The sequence below is a fragment of the Corvus brachyrhynchos genome, unplaced genomic scaffold, assembly GCF_000691975.1.
Source record: "Corvus brachyrhynchos isolate BGI_N302 unplaced genomic scaffold, ASM69197v1 scaffold182, whole genome shotgun sequence".
Lineage (NCBI taxonomy): Eukaryota > Metazoa > Chordata > Aves > Passeriformes > Corvidae > Corvus > Corvus brachyrhynchos.
Genome location: NW_008236807.1, coordinates 1733358 through 1754399, shown reverse-complemented (window position 1 = coordinate 1754399; position 21042 = coordinate 1733358). Strand labels below are relative to the sequence as shown.

The window sequence follows — 21042 nt, the reverse complement described above, 5'->3', positions numbered from 1 at the left end:
TCCTGCTACAAGCCCAAAAAACTGTTCTGCTGAAGCAAGTCCCTTAGAGCCCCTTTTTACAACATGAACAACACTCCCAACAGGAATCCCACAGGATACTGCTGGCTTCAGGCTACTACAAGGCTGTTCAAAGCTATTTGTAGAGTAGGAAAAGCTTGAGTGGTGGGAGAAAAGCTCTGCTGGCTGGACTGAAGTAAAAAAGGCTTCTAGGGCTGAGCTGTGGTTTGGGAATGCTGGTTGTAGATCAGCAGAAAGCCGGGAAGATGCCATGCAAAGAACTCGAAGGATGGATGAGCCCCATCACTTCACCCCAGCTGAGCTGTGTCACAGAGAGGAGCAGCTGGCCCTGCACAAAGAGCAAACTCTTGCTGAAATGCACTCAAGACCCTAGGGCTCAGTGTTTCCTACTCCCATTGCACCTGGGACCACTGCAGCATGGAATTCAACGTCTTTCTTCCTCCCTTGTGAGGAGTTCTCCCTCATATCTCCTAATGTTTCTCCCCCACGCCCCAGCCTGGTGTTCAGCCTTGTCCTCCATCCTACTGGCTCTCAGTTACTCAGTTTGTCTCCAGCCTGCCTGGGCACATATTAATCCCAGAGCTTCCCATCTCTCAGCTCAGGAACCTACTCTGGTTTCCTCTCCAAGCTGCAGGAGGAAGAAACTGGCCCAGCTAGAGCCAGCAGAAGAGACCGTGGAGCAGAATCATGAATTAATGAATTTTCCCAGGTGCTCTCCACCCCAACCCTTTCTGGGAACATCAGTCTCTGTGACTTTATCACCTCCTAGAAGTTATTCCAGTCCCAGTCTCAGGGACGATGGTTGTTTTGCTCTACCACCAGATGTAGGCTGCTCTTCCATAGGCCCTGGCCAAAGAGAGACAACTACAACCCTTATGTCACAGACAAGACCAAAGTGACTGTCTGAAAACAGCTGATTTCCATCCATAAGGTCCTTTCATGCCATTTTGGAATGGGGTCTAGAAGATAAAATGTCCACGATGAAAAACAAAACTTATCCTAAACTCTTCTAATCAGGTAACAGAGTTTTAAGACGACCAGTCGGTGCCATGACACTGATGGCTTGTAGAGCATTTTCAGTGGCCAAGGAACCTCAGACCCTTAGCTGGGGATGCAGCAGTAATGAGTTTCCCCACCTACTCCAAGATATGAGATCCAACTCACTCATAAATCCTAAGGTTTGGTGCTGGAATGTCGCCTGCTCAACTGAGCAGACAAACTGCCAAAATCACATCCTAATCCATGCACTGGAAGTTGTTCCCTTTTGTCCTAGGCCACTGTCCCAAATCCTCCCAGCAAAATTTGCTCACCAATTTACACACTTTCCTTCCTGTCAGTGGATCAGTAAATAGATTAATTCTGTTTCATTTTCTCTTTCTCCAAGCCCTGCAGTCAGACGAGTCCATTCAAGGAATATCAGACTAAAACAACTCTCCCATCCCAAATCCCAGCACGGGTCCATCCTCGAAGCTGGAAGAACAGCCTGTCTCCACGGGTGGGATTTCTCTCACCAAATATTCCACATACACATCCAAGTTAGACACTGCAGTGTGATTCCAGAGTCAACAAAGAGAAAAACCACTTTCAGGATGTGATTTATGTGAGCTGCTTCTGACACCTTTGACATTGGGATGAGACGTTTTATTCAGTAGAAGTTCCCATTTCTCTCCATTAGTGATAAGGGAATCTAAGCTCCCAAAAGCAGGTGTTCAAAGTTAGGCCCAGTGTGTTCCTCTTTAAAAGTGGTTTCATCATTGGGAAAGTCTCACAATCCACAAGCGAAGCTGCCATGATCTGAGGAATCTGGCTCTTGAAGAAGAAAGTCTACGAGGCTGCTGTGTTATTGTGAGCTTTTAAAAGAAACACAAGAAAATATGCTCATATAGCCCTACTTTATTTCTTAATCCACTGAGTGGTTGTGGAGGAAACCATTTTTACCTTCCAGAAGACTGGACATGAACTCATGAAACAACAGCAATTTGGCCATGTTTTAAGACTATTAACGATCAGTTTGTCCTGAATTACACTAAATGTTCTAAATGGGCTCTACGTCAGAGCCCAGTTTCCTCAACAAAGTCTTAGTGGCCGCTCCTGTAGGAGTTCAGGAGTTCTGAAGGAGTCTTTCCTGGTGCAAATTTGTCCTGGCCAGATGAAATGGTCCCTCTTAGGATGAGATGAATCACACCCTGAACTTCAGCTGCTGCATTTGACCATATCTCCATTCATTATAGAGAGTTTGGTGTGATTTTCCAGACTGCATCAGATACCAGCAAACCTTTAAATGTATTCCACATCCTCCCTGCAGACCTTCTCTGGCATAGCCACTCATGGATCTTCCCCACATCTCCTTCTTTTCCTTGGAAAAAACTTGCCTCTGAGTTTTAGTCAATCTTCTTCTTAACCACCGCTCAGACCTTTTATTTCTTGGCTATTTTTTTCAAGTACTTAACTCTGTCATTGTGTAAAAGACAGCTGAACCAGATCAAAAGCGTGTTGACATCAATGTGTGTCATTGCCACTGCTCCTTCCCTTAGAAATAATCTCTGTTTTGCACTGGTTGATTCATTCCCATGGCCCCTTCTCAGCTCGTGGCCACCTCACTTTGCAAGAAAGGGTTTCTTCAACAATTTCCTCAAGCTCACACAGTAAATCTTTGGCAGAATCAGGAGGAGGAACTACCTGTCAGTTATCCTGGCCATCAAAGAGGTGTTTGTTTGAAATGTGGGGATACATTTGACCCCAGCTCGAGCAGCAGGGATGCTGTGCCATGCTGGAGGAGGCATTTCCCAGCCCTGCTTCCAGATGCAAAGTCCATCATTGAGCACCTCCATCATCTTCCCAGTTTCCCAGCAGTATCCCTCGTTTCACCAGCATCCTCAAAAAGGGATTGTGTTTTAATCTTTGGCTTCACTCAAACAGTCCCAAGCGGCAGGAGCAGGGGAGTCTTTCCAATTAGTACAGCCTGGCCAGATGTCCGTCATCCTGGATTCCCAGGGGTTGATTATTGCTCACCTGGCTTTGAGTTTTCTCTCCCCAGGATTGTGTTTGTCCGTCTCTGACTAACCATATGTTTAATTATATCCATGAAAATGACAGAGAACATTTATTGCTGTGCTCAAAAGCTTTGGTTTTCACACAGAGAAAATCTCTCACTTCATTATTGCTCCTCTTGGAGTGTCTTAATGTGCTTTGCAATGAATCGAGAGTCACGGTGTATTTGCATGGCTGGAAAGGATTATTACCTCTATTTTCCAGATGAGAAACTTTGGCACAGAGAATTTAAGTGGCCACTACGAGGGATCCCAGCAGCAGCCACAAACAAGGCCCAAAATGGTCATCATAAACTCTGCTTCCTAAAAGTTCCCAGAAAAATCTTTTTAAAGATCAAACTTTCTGAGTATCACTGCACTGATATAAATAAATTAATTAATATGTGACAGATACAGCGTTGGGGAGGGCAACAGAAAAACAAGTTGTTCACAAGGAATGAGAAACACTGATGTCAGTTGTCAGCTTTTGTTGCTCCCACCCACAGTTTGGTACAGCTCCAGGGTGTTTGCTGATATGCTGTTTATCGAGCAGCAGCATCAAGGAATTCAAATTATTGAGAGGAAAGTAAAAAAAGGAGTAAATAAATAAACGGTGAGAGGAGGAGAAGCTCCCTCTGATGTAATCACCAGGTCCATTTTTCAGGAAGCATTTGCAGGAGCACACTAAGTTTTATAGAAGTCAAAACCCCAAAGTCCAGTCACACTATTGTCCACATCCTGCTTTTTTTTTCCCTCTCCTATATAAAGGCAAATTTTAGTCACCATCATGCCAATAAGTGATGGGGACAGCACTGAATTTCACAGCGTTATGTAGGAACATGTTACCTATGTGACCTCACATGAGCATCCAGGGTTCGTACAGCCCATATAAAAACAGAAGAGAGGCAAACTCTTCTGCTGGGGTTTGATCATGAAAGGTTTTTCACTGTCCACAAAGATCTCCAGGTCGCTTTTCCGTTGTTCTACTTCTCCAAGCTACCCTTGATGAGGATATTATATCAAAAAGGAGCCCAGATGTTCCTGGAAAGGCAAATGGTGATGCAAACCCCTTGGAGCTCTCTGCCAGCTCTTCAGCACTGTTGTGCCCTCCCAAGCCACCCAGGGAGCAGAAGCTGAGGGTCAGGACCCACTTACCATCACCTTGTGCCTTCCAATGAGGTTTGGGGACTCGCAGAGGAGCTGCACGTCTGACACGGTCACTGCACAGGGCTTCTCACCCACCAGAACGGTGTAGTTCAGCTTGGCATTGCCTCCTGCCACCGGGGGGATCAGATTCCTGCCCTGCACAGAAAGCAATATCACACCCCAAAATAACCAAATAAACATCAGGAAAGAGTTTTCTTTCCCCCTCTGGTTCATTCCATTGATACAAGTGTTGATACTGCATTTGATAGGTGTGGATGGCTGATCCCTGACACTGCTCCAGGCCTGGCTGGATGGGGCTTGGAGCAACCTGGTCTAGTGGAAAGTGTCCCTGCCCATGGCAGGGGGTTGGAATGGGATGGTCTTTAAGGTGCCTTCCAACCTGAAGATGATTCTATTATGCCATTTGTAGTTCACCATTTGCTAACACAGAGAGGAAAAGCCAATTTTGAAAGTCATGCAGAGAACAGCTTGAGTGGCTACAGACGGAAAGCAGTCACAACAGCCTGTCCTGCTCCTCCCTCTCTGGAACTGGATGAGAAATGTTCCATTTAAGTCCTGTGCAATAAAGCCCTCACTAAATGCAGTCAGGCAAGTAAATCCGACTTCCTTCCAAACGTACAAAAAGCATCTGCAGGCAAAACAATTTATTTGCATATTGACCACATCAAAATACTGATACAGAAATGCTCCATCATAAAATTCCTTCTCTGTATTGCTGTGCAGATTACAGAAATGGCAAAAGACTGGTTTGGGTTTAAACGGGGGTGAGAAGAAGGTCTTGAATGTCCAAGAAAGGAAACAGAGTTGGGTATTTAAGTGTCAGCCCCATTGAAATGGTAGAAAATAGTCTCTGGTGAACAGCAGTGGGTACAAATTCAGGCTGCACACAGGTATCTGCATCAGGAGTATATATTTTTAGTTATGGGTGTGGGCAGTGCTTGGTGTTTGCTGATGGTGACTCTGATATGGTTCCATATGGGGTAAGGAACGGAGGAAGTTTCTGGGGTGCAATCAGGATGATTTATGGGGCTGCTGGCAGGCACAGAGAGGGCATAGGCAGAATTTGTTTGTCTTTCCTCATCCAGTTTTTGGTCCCCATCTCACCTTCAGGATGATGGGACTTCCAGGCTTCAGCTCCAGGATCCCTGAGGGATTGAAAACCTCGAAGATCGGGTTGGGGTAGTAGGTGAAGTTGGTTTTGTTGAGGATCAGCAGGGACTGCACGTTGTCAAGGATGAAGCCAAACTCCTCCGGGCGCTCGGCAAGCTCAGAATGGTGATTGGGGTCCACAGCCAGTGCTGGGGCCTGGCAGGTCATCTCCGTGCTGTTCTGCACCTCACAGTTCTGGGGAAAGAAGCCCAACACAAGGGGTTTTATGGAAAGTATGGAACCGGGCAGGTCATCCCTGTGCTGTCCTGCACCTCACAGTTCTGGGGAAAAAAACCCAACAAAAGGAATGTTTATGGAAAATACAGAGCCTGGCAGTTCATCTCCATGCTGTTCTGCACCTCACAGTCCTGGGGCAGCTGTGTTTGCATTTCAACTGGGCATCCTGTGCCTCTTGAGAGCTCAGCCTCTGGGGTTGCCAGTCAGCAGCTTTCCCTGACTTCATTTCCTTCTGGAAATAGAAATTTCTTCCCTTATTTTTCACACAGCACAGATTAGTCAAAACCTCGCTACCACCCTGCAATTAGGTCTCCCACTCTGGGTGTTTCTCCAAAAGTGTTTGTGCAGTGCGTGCTCAGTTGTGCTCAGGATTCCAGTTTGGATATCAGGTTACCTGAAATGAATCTCAGCAAGCTGGAGAAGCAAAGACAAAGGTGAAAGTCTCAGAAGACCCTGAAGTTTGGTTCCAGCCCTGCCAAAAACTTTTTCTTTGTGTCCTTCAGGTACAATATAATACTTCTGGGAACAAACCATGCCCTCTTTTTTAGGCTGCAATAGGAGATTTCAAGCTCCAGACCTGTCAGCCAGTCTCTGTCCCCACTGTGACATGTGTTCCCCCCAGCTCTGCAGTCATACTCACATTGACATGCTCCTTTCCACCGTGCTTTGCCCGGATCTGAGGGTTTTGGATGAGGTCCAGGTGAGTTCCCCACACGGCAATGGGAGTGTTGCCACTGGAGAAAAAAAATGGAATTAAAGAATGAACCCAGTTAATAGATGTCAGAACTCATCACACCAGGAATGGGTGATCTGTGTCCCTAAATGTTGGTTGCACAGTATCTGACCACGTCTCACGGTCCCGTAGTGGGGGAAGGAAGAACAAAACAAATAATTTTTTGTTCTTTCATTCATAAGGGGAGAAATAAGTAAAGACAAATGCTGGCTGAAACTGCCATGTCAGGCAGCCTCTGCATGGTTCTCATTGTCAGGACTCAGCAATCACAAGATTTGGTGATGAGAAGAAGAGCAGAGATTTGATACAGGGTCTTTAAAATGGTCCACAGGCTGTATCTCCCATTTTACTTCAGTCAGTCACAGAATTACAAAATATCCTGAACTGGAACTCACAAGGATCATCCAGTCCAAATCCTAGCCCTGCACAGACATCCCAACAATCCCACCCTGTGCCTGAGAGCATTGTCCAAACACTCCTGGAGCTCTGGCAGATTTGGGGCCATGACCGTTCCCTGGGGAGCTGTTCCAGTGCCCAACCCAAAAAGCCCTCACAGATACAGTCCAATGGAAGCAGCTCTTGAGGATTCTGGGTTGAGGTCTATAACCCCATATCAAACATGCTGTCAAACCTCACCCTGAATATGACAATGTCACCTCAGTGAACTCTTTGGTGCCACCAGGGAACCCAGCCCTGCAGCAATTAGAAGAAACTGAGCCAAAGTCTTCAGCCTTGGTGTGCATAAGGCCTGGTTTCCATGTGGTGGCCCAGGCAGATCAGGATCCAACACAAACAGAGATTCCCAGTCACTGTGTCCCCTTGCTCAAAGACCAATTTCCTGAGAAGGCCAACTCACGCAAGCCACGGCCCACAGTGGATTTTCTCACTTTTATGGGGAGATGTAGCTGGAGCCCTCCTCACTCCCTGCAATTGCTGTTACCACAAGGAAACAGCTCTCAGAAACACCCTTCTCTCCTTTCCCCTGCCTCTTCCAGCTGCAGCCAGAGATGCTGGTTGTGGGACTTCAGGGAATGTAGGGGAAGGAGGAAGGAAACTGCAAAGAACCATTCCCAGGCTTCTCAGGGTTGGCTCTGAACACCACATTAAGGAGAAGCCTTCAGCACAGGCAGCTTTGGCCATCCCAAATTAAGGCAGCTCTGATCTACCAGGGTGAGCTCTGCTGTTGCAGCACGAGGTGGGGGCAACGTGATCTGGGGCTGAAGGGAGAAGAGTTATCCAAAAAAGCAAAACCTTCACCTGTCAGGGCTCACAGAGCCAGGACAGGATGAGGAAATGTCATCAGGAGACAGCCCCATCTCCGAGGGTTTCCCAGGGTGAGGAGTGCTCCCAGCAGTCTCAGCACCTGCCTCTATAACTCCCCTTGGAAGCTGTCCAGGATGCAATTTATTTCCTGCTGGGAAGGGGAGGCCATGTGGAAATCGATGGGATTGTAAAGAGAAAGCTCAGAATCCCTTTCCTGCCTCCAGGTAAACCTGCACATACAGGAAAGGTGAAGCACGTGCATTATAAGTGAGAATACACCAGGGAATAAACACCCTGTGAGGATGAAGCCAACAGATCTGCCCCATTTCTGACCTTTGTTTTCAATGCTCCTCATTTATCTTCCATTATTAATCAGCTGGAGAGGCAGGAATGAATGCAAACCTACACAGAAGAGCTGTCAGGTTTGGGTGAGCTGTGTTCCAGCCCCTCCAGCTGCACCCACACTGATGAACCAAACAGTTTGGGCTAATCCAGACAGAATTGGCTCAACCACATCTTTCAGCAGATACTCCTGGGACACTTCTCTGGGATGTTCCTCATGGTCTTTTACTCAAGGACTGGACAGGTCTGTGGTTAGGGAAACATTTGACCTTGAGTTTTGCAGACTATCTCAAGTTTTTTTGCTCTGAAATCATCAACTGTGACAGGAAATTGCTAATGGGAAATTTTATGGGGCAAACCCACATTTGGTGTTTCCATAAGATCTGCTTGGATGAGTTTTCTTGAACGCACAGGGGATCCTACTGAAGTCACACATCTGCTTACAAGAGAAATTCCCTTCCTCTAGGCCTCACCCCCCCTGCCTTAAAAAAAAAAAAAAAAAAAAATACCTTCTCCCCAAAATTCAGCTTCCCAGTAAGTATTCCTGACATCATCATCTAGGGACAGCTTGTTCACCAAAAACCAGAAGTGTATAAACCAAATTGTTCTTTCTCCACTGTCCTGGACCTTCTGAATTTTGGCTGAGATCCTTAATAATAAACCCCATTATTTTTATTGCTATTATTATATAATTCAATAATAATATCATTACTAATATAATCAATTACTAATATAATTAATTGAATCTGCTGATTCAAACTAGAAGGGATTTTGTATCTGTACTGAGTGGAAGGTTTTACGTGTTCCACACAAATACAAGGTGTGAGCACACGTACAGGTATGTGAGTGTGTCTATACATAAACACAAATCCTTTTATTTAATCAACCAGATCTTTGCACACAGTTTTAAACCCACAGGTTAAAAATCCTCTATTTGGGTTGGAATCTGAGCTTGCAGGCTCAGACCACAGGTAATAAACACAGCCACAACACCTGATCAGAGAGACGGAAAGCAAAAAGCCAAAGCAGTTTTTTGTTTGCTGAAGACATAAAATCTCTCCCAAACCCTGTCTGGCCTGAAAATAAAGTAAATAAAACTGTTCCTTGCCTTGAAAATCACCAGCCATTGGCATTTGTGCCTGCAGCTGGATGCTCAGCCAGGTGCAAGCAGAGCCTGGAGACCTGCTGCTGCCCAGCAAAATAACAGAGGAGCTAAGAGCTCTCTGAATTTAACTCTTTATTGCCCCAAAAGACCCTGAGTATCATTTTCTGCCTGCAGACTCAGGTAATTGCTGGATGTAACTCAAATCAAACCCAGATCAAAAGTATTAATGGACCCTCATAAAATCAGAAAATTTTATTTACTTGCCAGCCCAGCATGACTCTTTTTTTTTGTTTGCATTTTGTTTTTTGGCTATGGAAGTAAGTTAGCAGTAATCTTTTCTTTATTGTCTTGAAAAATGGCACTTGGAAAGGTTTTAAGCCAGGCTTGGTATTTGCATTGACTGGTTTTGCAAAGCTGGTTTAGCGGCAATCATCTCTCCCTGGGAACAGCTCAGCCCCACAGTTATAGTGCCTAAAACTGTCCCTGACACCCTGAACCCCCATGGTGATCCTGGATAATCCATCTTCTCTCTCCAAGGTTGTGAACCTTTGGAGTGACTCAGAAGTGCTAAAGAAAGAGGATGAAATTGGGTAGGTTTGGGAAAAATGGGGCATCTGTTGATGCTCCATTTGATGCTTCCTCTTTTCAGACACTGAAGAAAGCAAAGGGGAGAGGTTACACCAAAAAAATGTTCCATCCCTGGAAATGCTCAAATCATCCCTGGAAGTGTTCAAGAGGTGTTTGGATGTGTCAACTGGGGATATGTTTTAGTGGTGAACATGGCAGTGCTGGGTTGAGAATTGGACTCAATGATCTTAGAGGTCTTTTCCAATCCTAATGATTCCATGAATGATGAGACAAATGCAGTCCCAGCCATCCATCCTAGCAGCTACACACCTCCCAGATAAGCTGCTACCCCCTAAACAAGCACCTCACCTTGATTTCCATTATTTTGGGAGCTGGGATGGGAGATCCTACCCAGCCAGCCATGGGACACAGAGTCCCTGCACCTCCAGGCTGGGCAAAACTTTGCCAACAACACCTGAGGCATCTCCTTGGCTGATTCTCCACCTCTGACTGGCAGCTTCAGCAGAGAAACTAAGGAGCAAACAGGCTCTGGAGAACTCCTCACATCCCAGTCAGACCTGAGGCCAGCTAGAGGACGGTTCTGCAGTTTTCCAGAGGATATTTGGGAATTCATCCTCCTAGGCTGTCAATCTTGCACCTTTTAAGCAGGACTGAACTCGCTTTGTAAGGGAGTAAAGTGATTTCTCATTTCACTGATAACCTGGACTCTGACTGAAAATAAAAGCCCCAAATGGAAAATCCCGACACTAAAGCTTCAAGCCCAACATGCAAAGGCTCAATCTGGCTAAATCAGTAAATTCCCTCATGGTAATTAAAGGCACTAATTGATTTGTGAAAACATCTTTGGGATGGGAGGTGAAATGGGGGGATTTACAAGCCCTGCTCCTAATCCCCAGAGACTCCAATCAGTCCAGTTTGACAGGGAAGCAGAGAGCTGCCGTGGATGAATGAGAGGAGACTAAGATTTCTTATTTTGTATCTTTTCAAGGAAATACCAGTGCATTTAATGACCAATTTCTCCCTTCCTGAGGCAATTTCTCCAGGCTTCTGAGAATTTGGGTATCACTTTGATGCCTTCCACAACCAGGGCAAACGCTGCTCTCAGGCACCTTCATGTGAACCCTGTGAATTCACCAAAGCAGCATCAAGGGGGTGAAGAGAAAAAGGGATCCCTAACGAGGAGAAAGGCTCTTGGATAGGGCAGGGAGCAGGGCTCCCATTGTGTTTCATCTCGGGACAGAGCCCTGGGGCTTTCAGGCACCATGGCCAAACAGGCAGTGCTCAGTCCTGAGGCATCTAGTCCATGAAGGCTGTGGGAAATGTAGGTATTTCAAGTCCATGAAGGCTGTGGGAAAGGTAGGAATTGCAGCTTGCAGACTGTGAGAGACTGAAATGGTTCATGGCTTACACGTTGCTAAAATCATGGAAGGGCTTTTGCCCACTGTAGCAAACTGCAAAGAAGCCGCTGCTCATCTGCGACCACCGGAGCCACCCCTCCCCAAATACACCTACAAACAGAATTTGAAGCGTGGAGGGAACCTGGGATAAGATAAATGTCATACTATTGTCCAGTCCTCCCAGGTCTAGGGAGAAGAATGTGACACTGGAAGAGACACTGGGATGCTGGTGGCTCAAAGGTTCAGGGGAAGCTGCCGAGGTGCAAAGCACCCACCTAGGGGTGAGCACAGCCCAGCTCAGGCTGCAGCTGGTGTTGGACCAGATAAGGAAAGAGGCAAACCCTGGGAGGAGGAAACTTTGTCTCTTTGTCCTTATCAAGTGAACTCAGCTGTGATAACTCCCGTGCCCGGGCAGTGCCAGGACATCCACACAGAGCCTGAAGATGCTGATGCTGCTGATGGGCCATGATGGGACATAGTGGAGCTGGAGTGCAACTGGGCTGATGCAAGAGGCAGCTGTGTTGCCTTTGAAGGTGTCAAAGCTTCCCAAAGTGTCCTCTGATCCACAACATTCCATCATCCAGGTGTCCCTGACCCACAAGTTTCCATCATCCAGTGGGAAACTCCCACCCCAGGGGAGGTACCTGGGTGATCCCACCTGAACCTGAGTGAATATAAACCCAGCAGAGGTTATGTTCTGGGGATTTTCTTCATTGTTTCTTTGGGATGCCCCTTGTCATCTGATGGATCCTGTCTGTGACCATCACTTCAACCAACAGACATTGAAATTGCAACCACCAAGTTTTGTGAGGCCTGTGAGTGGCGCAATCTTTCTACTCTCATCCTTTCCTTCTCTTTCTTATGCATTTTCTTATGGGATATTTTTAGGCTTTTATATTTTCATATTGCTAGTGATAATAACAACCAAAATGGCCACATACCTGTTCTCCTCTGCCACCAAATTGTTCTAAAATTAACCTATATATTATATATACATTTATATATTTACAAACACTGATCGTTCAGTGTCGTTTCACTCTAATGCATCCCTATTTGGCTATGGGAATCTATTGGCTTTGGGATCTATTTGGCTTTGGGAAGTATCTCTGCGCAAATTCTTGGTGGACACAATGCTTGGAAAGCAGTTTTCTACACCAAGGACCAAAGTTATCACAGCAGTGCTCCTTTAAAAAACCATGGGAACACGGAGAGGGCTCCCATGGGAGGCTCACCTGAAGATGCTCCACTCAGGCTCGATCCTCAGGATGGTGGGATCCTCTACATATTCATAGTGCAGCTCCTGGTGGATCTTGGCCTTGTCCACTCTCACAGACACCTTCACCTTCTCAAAGCCTTCATAGGAGGCCGTGGTGTTACAGACAATGTGCTTGGTGGACCTCCTGAGGGGAGGAGAAAGTAAATGTGAACCAGGTGCTACCAGCAGCAAAATGGTGTCAAAAAGAACCCAACTACTTATTCTTATGTCCTGTGATCTAAACCTATGCACTGAAGAGGTGAAACTCAGTGTGAACCATTTATGTTCCTGTAGCAGTGTCTGGGGAAGTGGCATTGCCTTTTCACTGGTTTAAATAAAACCACAAGAGCCCTCATCTCTTGGGTCTCAGAGTAAAATCTTAACCCTAAGGGCAGTCTCCAGAAGTATTTCCCTGTGATTAAATGTTTGATGGATGCATCCTTCCTGCCGGCAGACATGTGCAGCAGCAGCTCATAAAAGGGGTGTTTGCACCTCAGCTTTGCAGTCTGGGATCATAAAGTTTACTTTGCATTAGGACTGTAAGCCTTGTTTAAGTGCAGTTTCCAGTGTGCCTGGGACCTTTGGAAGTGCTAATACAGTGGGAAGCATTTTATGATTACATTTAAAGAAGATTCTGCATAAACCTTTCCTTTTTGGCAGGACTCAAAACCAGCTCCAGGTCTGCATTCCTTTCAAAATGAGTCAAAAATCAAACATCCAACATCCTCAGTCTCCCCAGTCCTGTGATTTGTGATGCATCCCCATCTCATACCCCTAAAATGGAGGTGTAAGTCACCTTCACTGACTGCACCCTCAGATGCCCTCTAAATTCCCCTGAAAGACAGTGCTTAATCCCTCCTAAAATTCTTCAACTCCGCAGTGAGCATCTCCAAGCAGCTGTAGCTCCCACTTGGCATTTCAACTCACAAGCTGTGACTTCACCCTGATGAATTTTGGATGCTGGATCGCTCCACAGTCATGACAGGCAGCTAAAGAAGATCCCCAGTCAGGAGAGGGAAGGGCATTGCCCCAGGCCAGTGCTCCCAGGTCTCCTGTGAATGAGCCCTTCCTGTGCCAAGGACATATTTGGGAGAAATGTGCCAACTTCATCTTCAGCCCCCATCGCTACTGGCAACAAAATGTGTTGCCTTGGGTAGTTTTGAGCTGCGGGAGCCCCTGGGAATGGGATTCAGGCTCATTCTCACAGGGATCAGGGAACATCCAGCAGGTAACACTGACATTAAGCCTCTCTGAAGCACGATTGAACAGGAGCCAACCCAGAGCTAAAATGTTGCAAATCATCCATTTCTTAGCACTACGGGACTGTTCTGGGATAAAAGGGAGGTGGTTTAGTACTTCGAACTGATGTTGTCAGATTTTCTTTGTCACCTCTACTAAAGCGGGGACATGAAAATGAATCTTTTAAACAACGCACTCCCAGAGCAAGTAGCAGAGCGCAGGACCGTGGAGAATTGTACTGAAATTTGACAAGAGGCCACAGGAAAAAGCACATCAAATACCAGTCAAAACAATGAAATAAATCCTATTTTCTCTCCCCAAAACACACCCAGCAAGGCTGTGCATGGTGCAGAATGCACAAGTCCCGTTGCTGTGTAGACGTGGACGTGGGCAAAGGAGGCACTTGAGGGACAGGGTGTTGGGGCTGCAGGAGAAGTCTCTTGACTTCAATTGGCATTTTATCTTTCACACTCACACATGAGCAGCAGGAAGGGCTCATCTGTACCTGTAGAAGAGGCAGGGTTGTCGCCCAAAGGTCACGATGACGTTGCTGCCCGCGTTGAGGTTGTTGCCTGTGATTGTCACCTGCGTGCCACCCGACACTGGTCCTCGCTTCGGCTTCAGGTCAGAGAGGGTCAGAGTCTGTGGAGGCAAAAGGAGGTGTTGGAAACACAGCAGAGGAGCAGAGGGACCTTCCCTCCCCTGTTAGTGGTGGAGAGAGGTAGACACCCCAAGGATTGATCAGGACTTCTGAAGTTGGCCATGTCTTCCGGCAGATAAAGGATTCTGGGGTGACACTGGTCCTGTCAGACACCCTCTGCTCAAATGCCAAGTTCGGTGGGATGAATTCAGACCCAACCTCAGTCAGTTCTCACCCCTCCAAAATCAGTTCTGCCCTTGTACCCACTCAGAAATACTCTTACAAAGAGTTCCATGCCTGGAGCACCTGAGTCCCATCTCCACTGCTTGTTTGGCACAGCTCAGGGGTCTTTTTGCTGTCGCACAACACCAGCTCTGCAGGATAACTCAGGCTTTGAACTGGTTTGATTGGATCTTAATGGGGAATCTCCAGCTCCAAACTGTGGAACTCACAAATGATGGTTTGGTCTTGAAAAGATCACTCAACTTCATTGAGTCTCAGAATGAGAGAATGATTAGGGTTGGAAGGGACCTTAAAGATCATCCAATCCCACCCCCAGCCATGGTCAGGGACACCTTCCACTCTCCCAGGTTGCTCCAAGCCCCGTCCATCCTGGCCTTGGACGCTTCCAGGGATCCAGGGGCAGCCACAGATTCCCTGGCCCCACAACCCTCAGAGAAAAATTTCTTCCCAATATCCCATCTAACCCTGCCCCCTGGCTGTGGGAAGCCATTCCCCCTTGGATGGAGGAGAGCTCAGCAGAGCATCTGAGTTCATTCTTGCCTCTCCCACACAGGATCCCAGAACCAGTGAGTTTGGAAAAGACCTCCAAGATCATCAAATCCAAGTTGTGACCAATCCCCACCTTGACACCCAGAACAGAGCACATCCAGCTGTTCTTTGAACACATCTAGGGATGGGACTCCATCACCTCCTGGTGAAATTCCAATGTTCAACAACCCTTTCCATGAAGAAATTCCTCCTGATGTCCAACCTGAACCTGCCCTGGTGCAAAATGCCCACACATGACCCTAAATCTTTCTCTTCTTATCAGACTTGGATGTTGAGACAGCCTCGAACTGTCCTGCACTGACTCAACTTGATGGTGGTGCTCCTGTCAAGGTGTCCTCTGAAATCCCACAGCCACAAAAGCAGCACTGCCCAGCTGAACCCCTTTTCCCTTTCCCTGCTGATTTTCTGAGCCTCTTTTCCAAGCCTGACACAGGGCTGTGTTAATATATCGAAAAGGTGCACAATTCCTTTAGAGGCCCCAAATCTAAAACTCTTTTTCTTACCCTGCTACCCTCCCTTCTTCCCCAAATCAAGATAAAATACTCGCACTCTGAAGGCACAGATCACCCTGTTACCACAATGCAGAGAGGAGACATCAATATTCAGGGAGAAATTTGGAGTTACAGTTTATTCTTTCATTTGCATTTTAATAGAAAAACTTTCCATTCAGTCCCAAGTGAAAAGCTACTATATGCATTTAAATGAAGATTATTTCTTTCCCCCTCTCTTTAAGAATGATGACACAAGTGCTTGAAGCTCTCAGCTCCTCTGAACGAGCAGGTACATCACACAGTCACCTTATTGAGCTTTGGAGACCATTAATCCATGTTTATAAAACCACCTGACACACACCGCAGCTCCCACTCTCGCACACTCAGAGCCACCTCTGTTCCTGGCCCCTCTGGTTTAATCATTTTGAAAAACAGCGGCAAGATTTCCATTTTTCCATTTTGCTCCTATTCAAAATGCAGGTCTTGGAGGAAGGGCAGAACATGAACATCAGACTCACAGCTCTGTAGAAGGATCCATTGTCAGAGCTGGGCACTTTTTGTGTTTAAACCTGGCTGGTTTTCACCTAGTGGTTTGGAAGCTGGTTTTATACTCAGAATCATGGATTTTTTGAGGTTGGAAAAGACCCCTAAGATCAGCAAGTCCAAGCATTAACCCAGCATTTCCAAATTCACCACTAAAGCACATCTCTGAGGACCACATCTACGTGTTTCTTCAACACTTCCAGGGACAATGATTCCACCACTTCCATGGGCAGCCTGTGTCAGTGATTGACAACCTTTTCATCAAAGAATTTTCCCAATATCCAATATAAACCTGACACAACTTGAGGCCATTCCCTCTCTCCTGTCCCTGTTCCCTGGGAGCAGAGCCCGACCCCCCCGGCTGCCCCCTCCTGTCAGGGACTTGTGCAGAGCCACAAGGTCCCCCCAGAGCCTCCTTTGCTCCAGGCTGAGCCCCTTTCCCAGCTCCCTCAGCCTCTCCTGAGGCTCCAGACCCTTCCCCAGCTCCATTCCCTTCCTGGAGGAGCCCAAAACTGGATCCAGGACTTGAGGTGGGGCCTCAGCAGTGCCCAGCACAGTGGGATGGGCACTGCCCTTGTCCTGCTGGCCACACTATTCCTGATACAATCCAGTTGCCATCAGCCTCTTGCCCACCTGGACACATCTGGCCTCATGTTCAGCCACTGTTGACCATCACCCCCAGGTTCTTTTCCACTGGGCAGCTTTCCAGACCCTCTGCCCCAAGCCTGGAGTGTGATTTTCTGGGAATATTCTCTACCATTCTCTTTTAATGGGATAAAAAACACAGGAAGAGTATGGAAATGCAAAAGATGCACTTCGGTGCTACTCCTTGGCAACTCCCTTGTTGATGGGCACCTCCACCATTTTTTTTTGTGATGGCTGATGCTGGGGGCTGAGCTCCCACCTGGGAGAAAATGGGTTGAGAATGGCCACCTTGCTGCCCAAACCTCACAACAGCACAGCAGTAGTATCTGATTCAAAAATCAGAGAGGAGCATTCGAGTTAAAGACCCAAAAGACCTTTGTCCCACCTCTGGGTGGGTTCCCTGCCCTCTCCTTGGGGCAGATAAAGCAGCCATGGCCTTTTGAGGATCCTCAGAGGCCACACCAGAAATGTTCCTTGGCAAAGCGCTGCTGCGTCTCGGGCCAATCTTACAAATGGGTTTGTGGCTCAGCTTTCAAAGTTGTGATCAACCATTAATTATTCACAGTGGCCTTCATAAATATTGCACAGCACATTCACAGCAAAACTCCAGACTATTCACCATTTCCTCACTGGTGCAAGGTGGTACTCAGATTGGTACAGCTTCAAATCAGGTGCTATGTGCAGTTTTTGGCTTCACAATACAGGAAATTTTCTGCATCTTTCTAGGATTTTACCTACTTTCCTCGTCTCCCAACCCTTTCTTTCCTCCAGTATCTCCTGCACATAGGTTTTCCACAGAGAAGCACCATCAGAGCTGGGTCTAAACTGACCCCACAGAGCTTGTAAAGACCTTGGTTCCCATTCCATTCCTCCTGGGAACAAGGCAAGAGCAAGATGTGACTCAAACACAGCTTGTGCACCTGGGTTTCCTTTCTAGATATTCCACAGTAGTAGCAAGAGGGGAAAAAATGAAAGGGATGGGTGGGAAATGCTCTCCAAAGCAAAGATTTTAGGAGCAGACCCAGAAGAAATGTAGAGTAGCCCACAACGCCTGCACTGAGACACAATATTTTCATCTAAAGCCAGAATAAAGGCAAAATTTCTTCAGCACCTGAACTGAGAAGTGAATGTAATATTTTTTTCATTGAAAGACTGGGGCAATAATCACGGCAAGAAAATGAATAACTGTAAAAAAATAAATTTCATTTAGATCATCATAAATTTCATTTCAGTTTAGTTTCCCTCTTGGCTTATTGCACTTTGTAATGCAATTTGCAGATTTTGATCACAGATGAGTTTAAAACAAATGAGCAGCTATTTGAATTGAAAAGTTCTGGTTAGAAAGGTGGGGAAGAAAGGTGGGTAGCATTTCTAAACTAAGCCACCTCTTTCTTAAAACACTGGGATGAAATACTCTGTTGAGTCCAAACCATTATCTCTTCCAATTCTTGGAGGACAGGGGAAGGCTGAACCTATTGGCCAACTTTGACCAAGTTTTCCTTCAAAACTCTTGAAAAGCAATTTTCCGGAAGATTTGCTATGAGTCAGGGAATGACATTTATGTCCCAGGTGATGCCCTTCCTTGGCTTTCAAACAGCTTCTTTCCCTTCAAGCTGCCACGCACTGCTGCAGGATGCCAAGGCACATTGAGATTCCTGCAACAGCATCTCTGCCCTCCTGGCAGAAAAATCTGAGGAAGCCAAAAAAACACAGCTCCAACTGTGAAAGCACCGGACACGGGAGAGGGAATATGATAGGCAGGCTGGAGAGTGTCTGTATTTTTGGGGGGGTTTCTTGTCTAGCACAAAGATATCGAGGTATTCAGCAGAGAAAACCCTGTTGACTTCATGCTCGTGCCCTGGCAGCCGGGAAGGCGCCAAGCAGAGGGAAAAGCTGTCACAGATGGACACGGATGATCAAAACCAGACAGTAATTCCAAGAGTAGCAAAGGTGACACGTTGAAGTGTAATGTCCTGGAAAGAGCCCTTCTGGCTGCCTGGTAGGGGCTTTCTCTCAAGGTGTTTCTCTGCCCCCGCCACCACAACACCTGCGCGACATCGGAAAGCAGAGAACAGAGAAATTTCTGTAGCTCGAGGGGGGAATCCAAGACATTTGCATTCATTACAAGTTCCCTTCACCATAAAGAAATGCTCAGGCATGTGAATAATTTCAGAAGAGACCCATTCCCTTGTAGGAGTTGAGAGCTTTTGATGGGAACAAAGGGACCCTCTTATCTCAAACCTGCACAGATCTGCACAGATCAAGGCCAGACAATGCTTGCATGTCCCCAGCAAGGGGCCTTGGAGGAATAATCAGGTCTCTTGGACAAGGAACGTCATCAGAAAGGAGGAAAAAAGCTCAAGCCAAGTGTACAACGTGTTTGCACTTGAACTGAAGCTCAAGCTTGCAGGTGTCTTTCATTTCATCATGGAGTATCCAAAGCAGTTGCCCACCAGCACTGAGCCCCAGTCAAACCCTACAGCTCACCAGTAGCCTGAGCTGGATCATCACAGTGCTCCTGGCATGGAGGGAATGAAGAAACACCTGGGGGAATCCAAGAGTGAGGAGAAAGAAACCAAATCAAGACCATCGTGCTCCTGCTGCTGAAGATCTCAGGGTAGTAATGAGTAGTGGCAACCCCCAAGTTTCTTCTGGAGGGCACTGGTGGCTCCAGCCATAGGGGTGCTGGCAGCAGGAGCATCACACCCAAAAAAAAAAGATACTAGGGAAGTTTTTCCCTTTTTTAGCTTTTTTTTCCTTTCCTGTACAGCACTTTTAACTATTAATGAGAATTTTCTGTATTAATTTGGATCATGGCCGCATAGAACTGTAACTGGACTAATAATCTGGACTATTACTAGGTTGTTAAAACTTTAATTAGACTGGCTATTTTTGCTTGGAACAAGATGTTGAAAGGAAATGGAATGAACAGTTTGGTGCACCCAGAATGGCAGTGAAGAGCTTGGAGGCTCAACGTGGTGAAGGACAATGGACAGAGGGAGCAAAGGGGACCAAAGCCAAGCAGAACATTTTTCAGGAGCTTACCATGAAGTAGTAGAGCTGTGAAGACCTGGCCATGAACTCTGGTTTGCACTCAGCCACGCAGATTTCCACGAATCCGGCGTGCTGGCTGGGCTTGGCCTCCCCCATCTCACACACGATCCTGAGGGGAGAACACCAACCATGAGCAGAGTTTGAGGGATGGTTTGGTGGTGCTGGTAACATGAAGTTGGAGCAAAGAGCCCACAGCGCTGGGGGATGGACTGTAGATTAACCCAGCCTCTTCTGTCCCATCCAGAACCCAAATTGTGGACTAAGTTATTCTTTAGAAAGTGGTGGCTTCTGGCTGGGACAGGTGCTGAGGTGGTGTAAATCCACTTAAATACACAGAGAAATGCTGTGCTGAGGTCTGGCTCCATCCCTCTTAACTCCAGTCTGGCGTGGTGGAGGCAGCACTACGGTTTAATGATCACTCCTGCACTTAGCGAGAGGCTTTTCAGGATTGCCACCCTCCAAACTGGAATTAAACACCTTGGGGTGACTCCTTGGTGAAAAACAGGATAACTTTAGGGCATTTGCCATGAGGATTACCTAAATATGCAATCCAAACAGAGTAATAAATGGATTATTAAATAAATGGATTATCTTGAGCTGTATGTGAGGAATGGCCTCTTCCGTTCCTCAGTTCCCAGGTTGGAATGGATCCCTTGGAAAGCCCTACAGGTAGCAATGTCATTAGGTGTGCTGTGGCCTTTGCTCTGCCACACACCCAACTTACTGCTCTGCTGGGATGTACCCTTCCACCAGTGGCTTGCACTCCACGCCAGCCACTTTGACGTGGGACGCGATATCCCGGAATTCCAGCCCCAGGTTCTCCCCACGGATGGTCACTTTGGTGCCTCCCTCACGAGGGCCCGTCACAGGGTTGATCTGGGGAAACAAGCCAAGAGAAAGGAGAACAATCAAACCAGGCACCAGAACCCTCTCAGGAGAAGGAACAGATGATTTTTTGGGATTACTAGAGACACTCATAAATGCTGAACAAGTGAGGGAACAAACCTACTTCAGATACTCAGAGAACGCAGAATTCTGCCCCAGACCTTATTTACTCTCTTTTAGCTACTTGTAAAACATCCAGAGATGAGTAGAAGATGTTTTCTAGGCAGGAGCAGGGATTTTTGGTGCTGCAGCTGAGCTCTGCACTTCGTAGTCGTGAGCCATGGAAAGGCATGAGAGGGACACGGTGGAAAGAAATAGGAGAAAGAACAAGACAAGAGCATAAGGAGTTGAGCCAGTCACTTGAAATCCTAAATTCCTGGCCCAAAGCACATGGAGGCTTTGATCTCTTCTGGAGGCAGGTAATGGTCACACATCAGAAACTTGGCTAAAAGTGTCCACAAAGTGTCCAC

The 21042-nt window shown here is 46.8% G+C and overlaps 1 protein-coding gene across 2 annotated transcripts in view; it reads right to left on the bottom strand.

The window, feature by feature from the left end:
* Positions 1-21042, bottom strand: part of PLXNA4 (plexin A4) — a 429278-nt gene that overhangs the window by 49033 nt on the left and 359203 nt on the right. For both annotated transcript variants that reach the window (XM_017728009.1, XM_008628864.2), the window contains exons 13-19: positions 20412-20563; positions 19679-19796; positions 14028-14164; positions 12261-12428; positions 6241-6334; positions 5319-5558; positions 4203-4349 (exon numbers count right to left, since the gene is read on the bottom strand). In XM_017728009.1, coding sequence (XP_017583498.1) covers positions 4203-4349; positions 5319-5558; positions 6241-6334; positions 12261-12428; positions 14028-14164; positions 19679-19796; positions 20412-20563 — 1056 coding nt within the window. The remainder of the gene's footprint in view (positions 1-4202; positions 4350-5318; positions 5559-6240; positions 6335-12260; positions 12429-14027; positions 14165-19678; positions 19797-20411; positions 20564-21042) is intronic.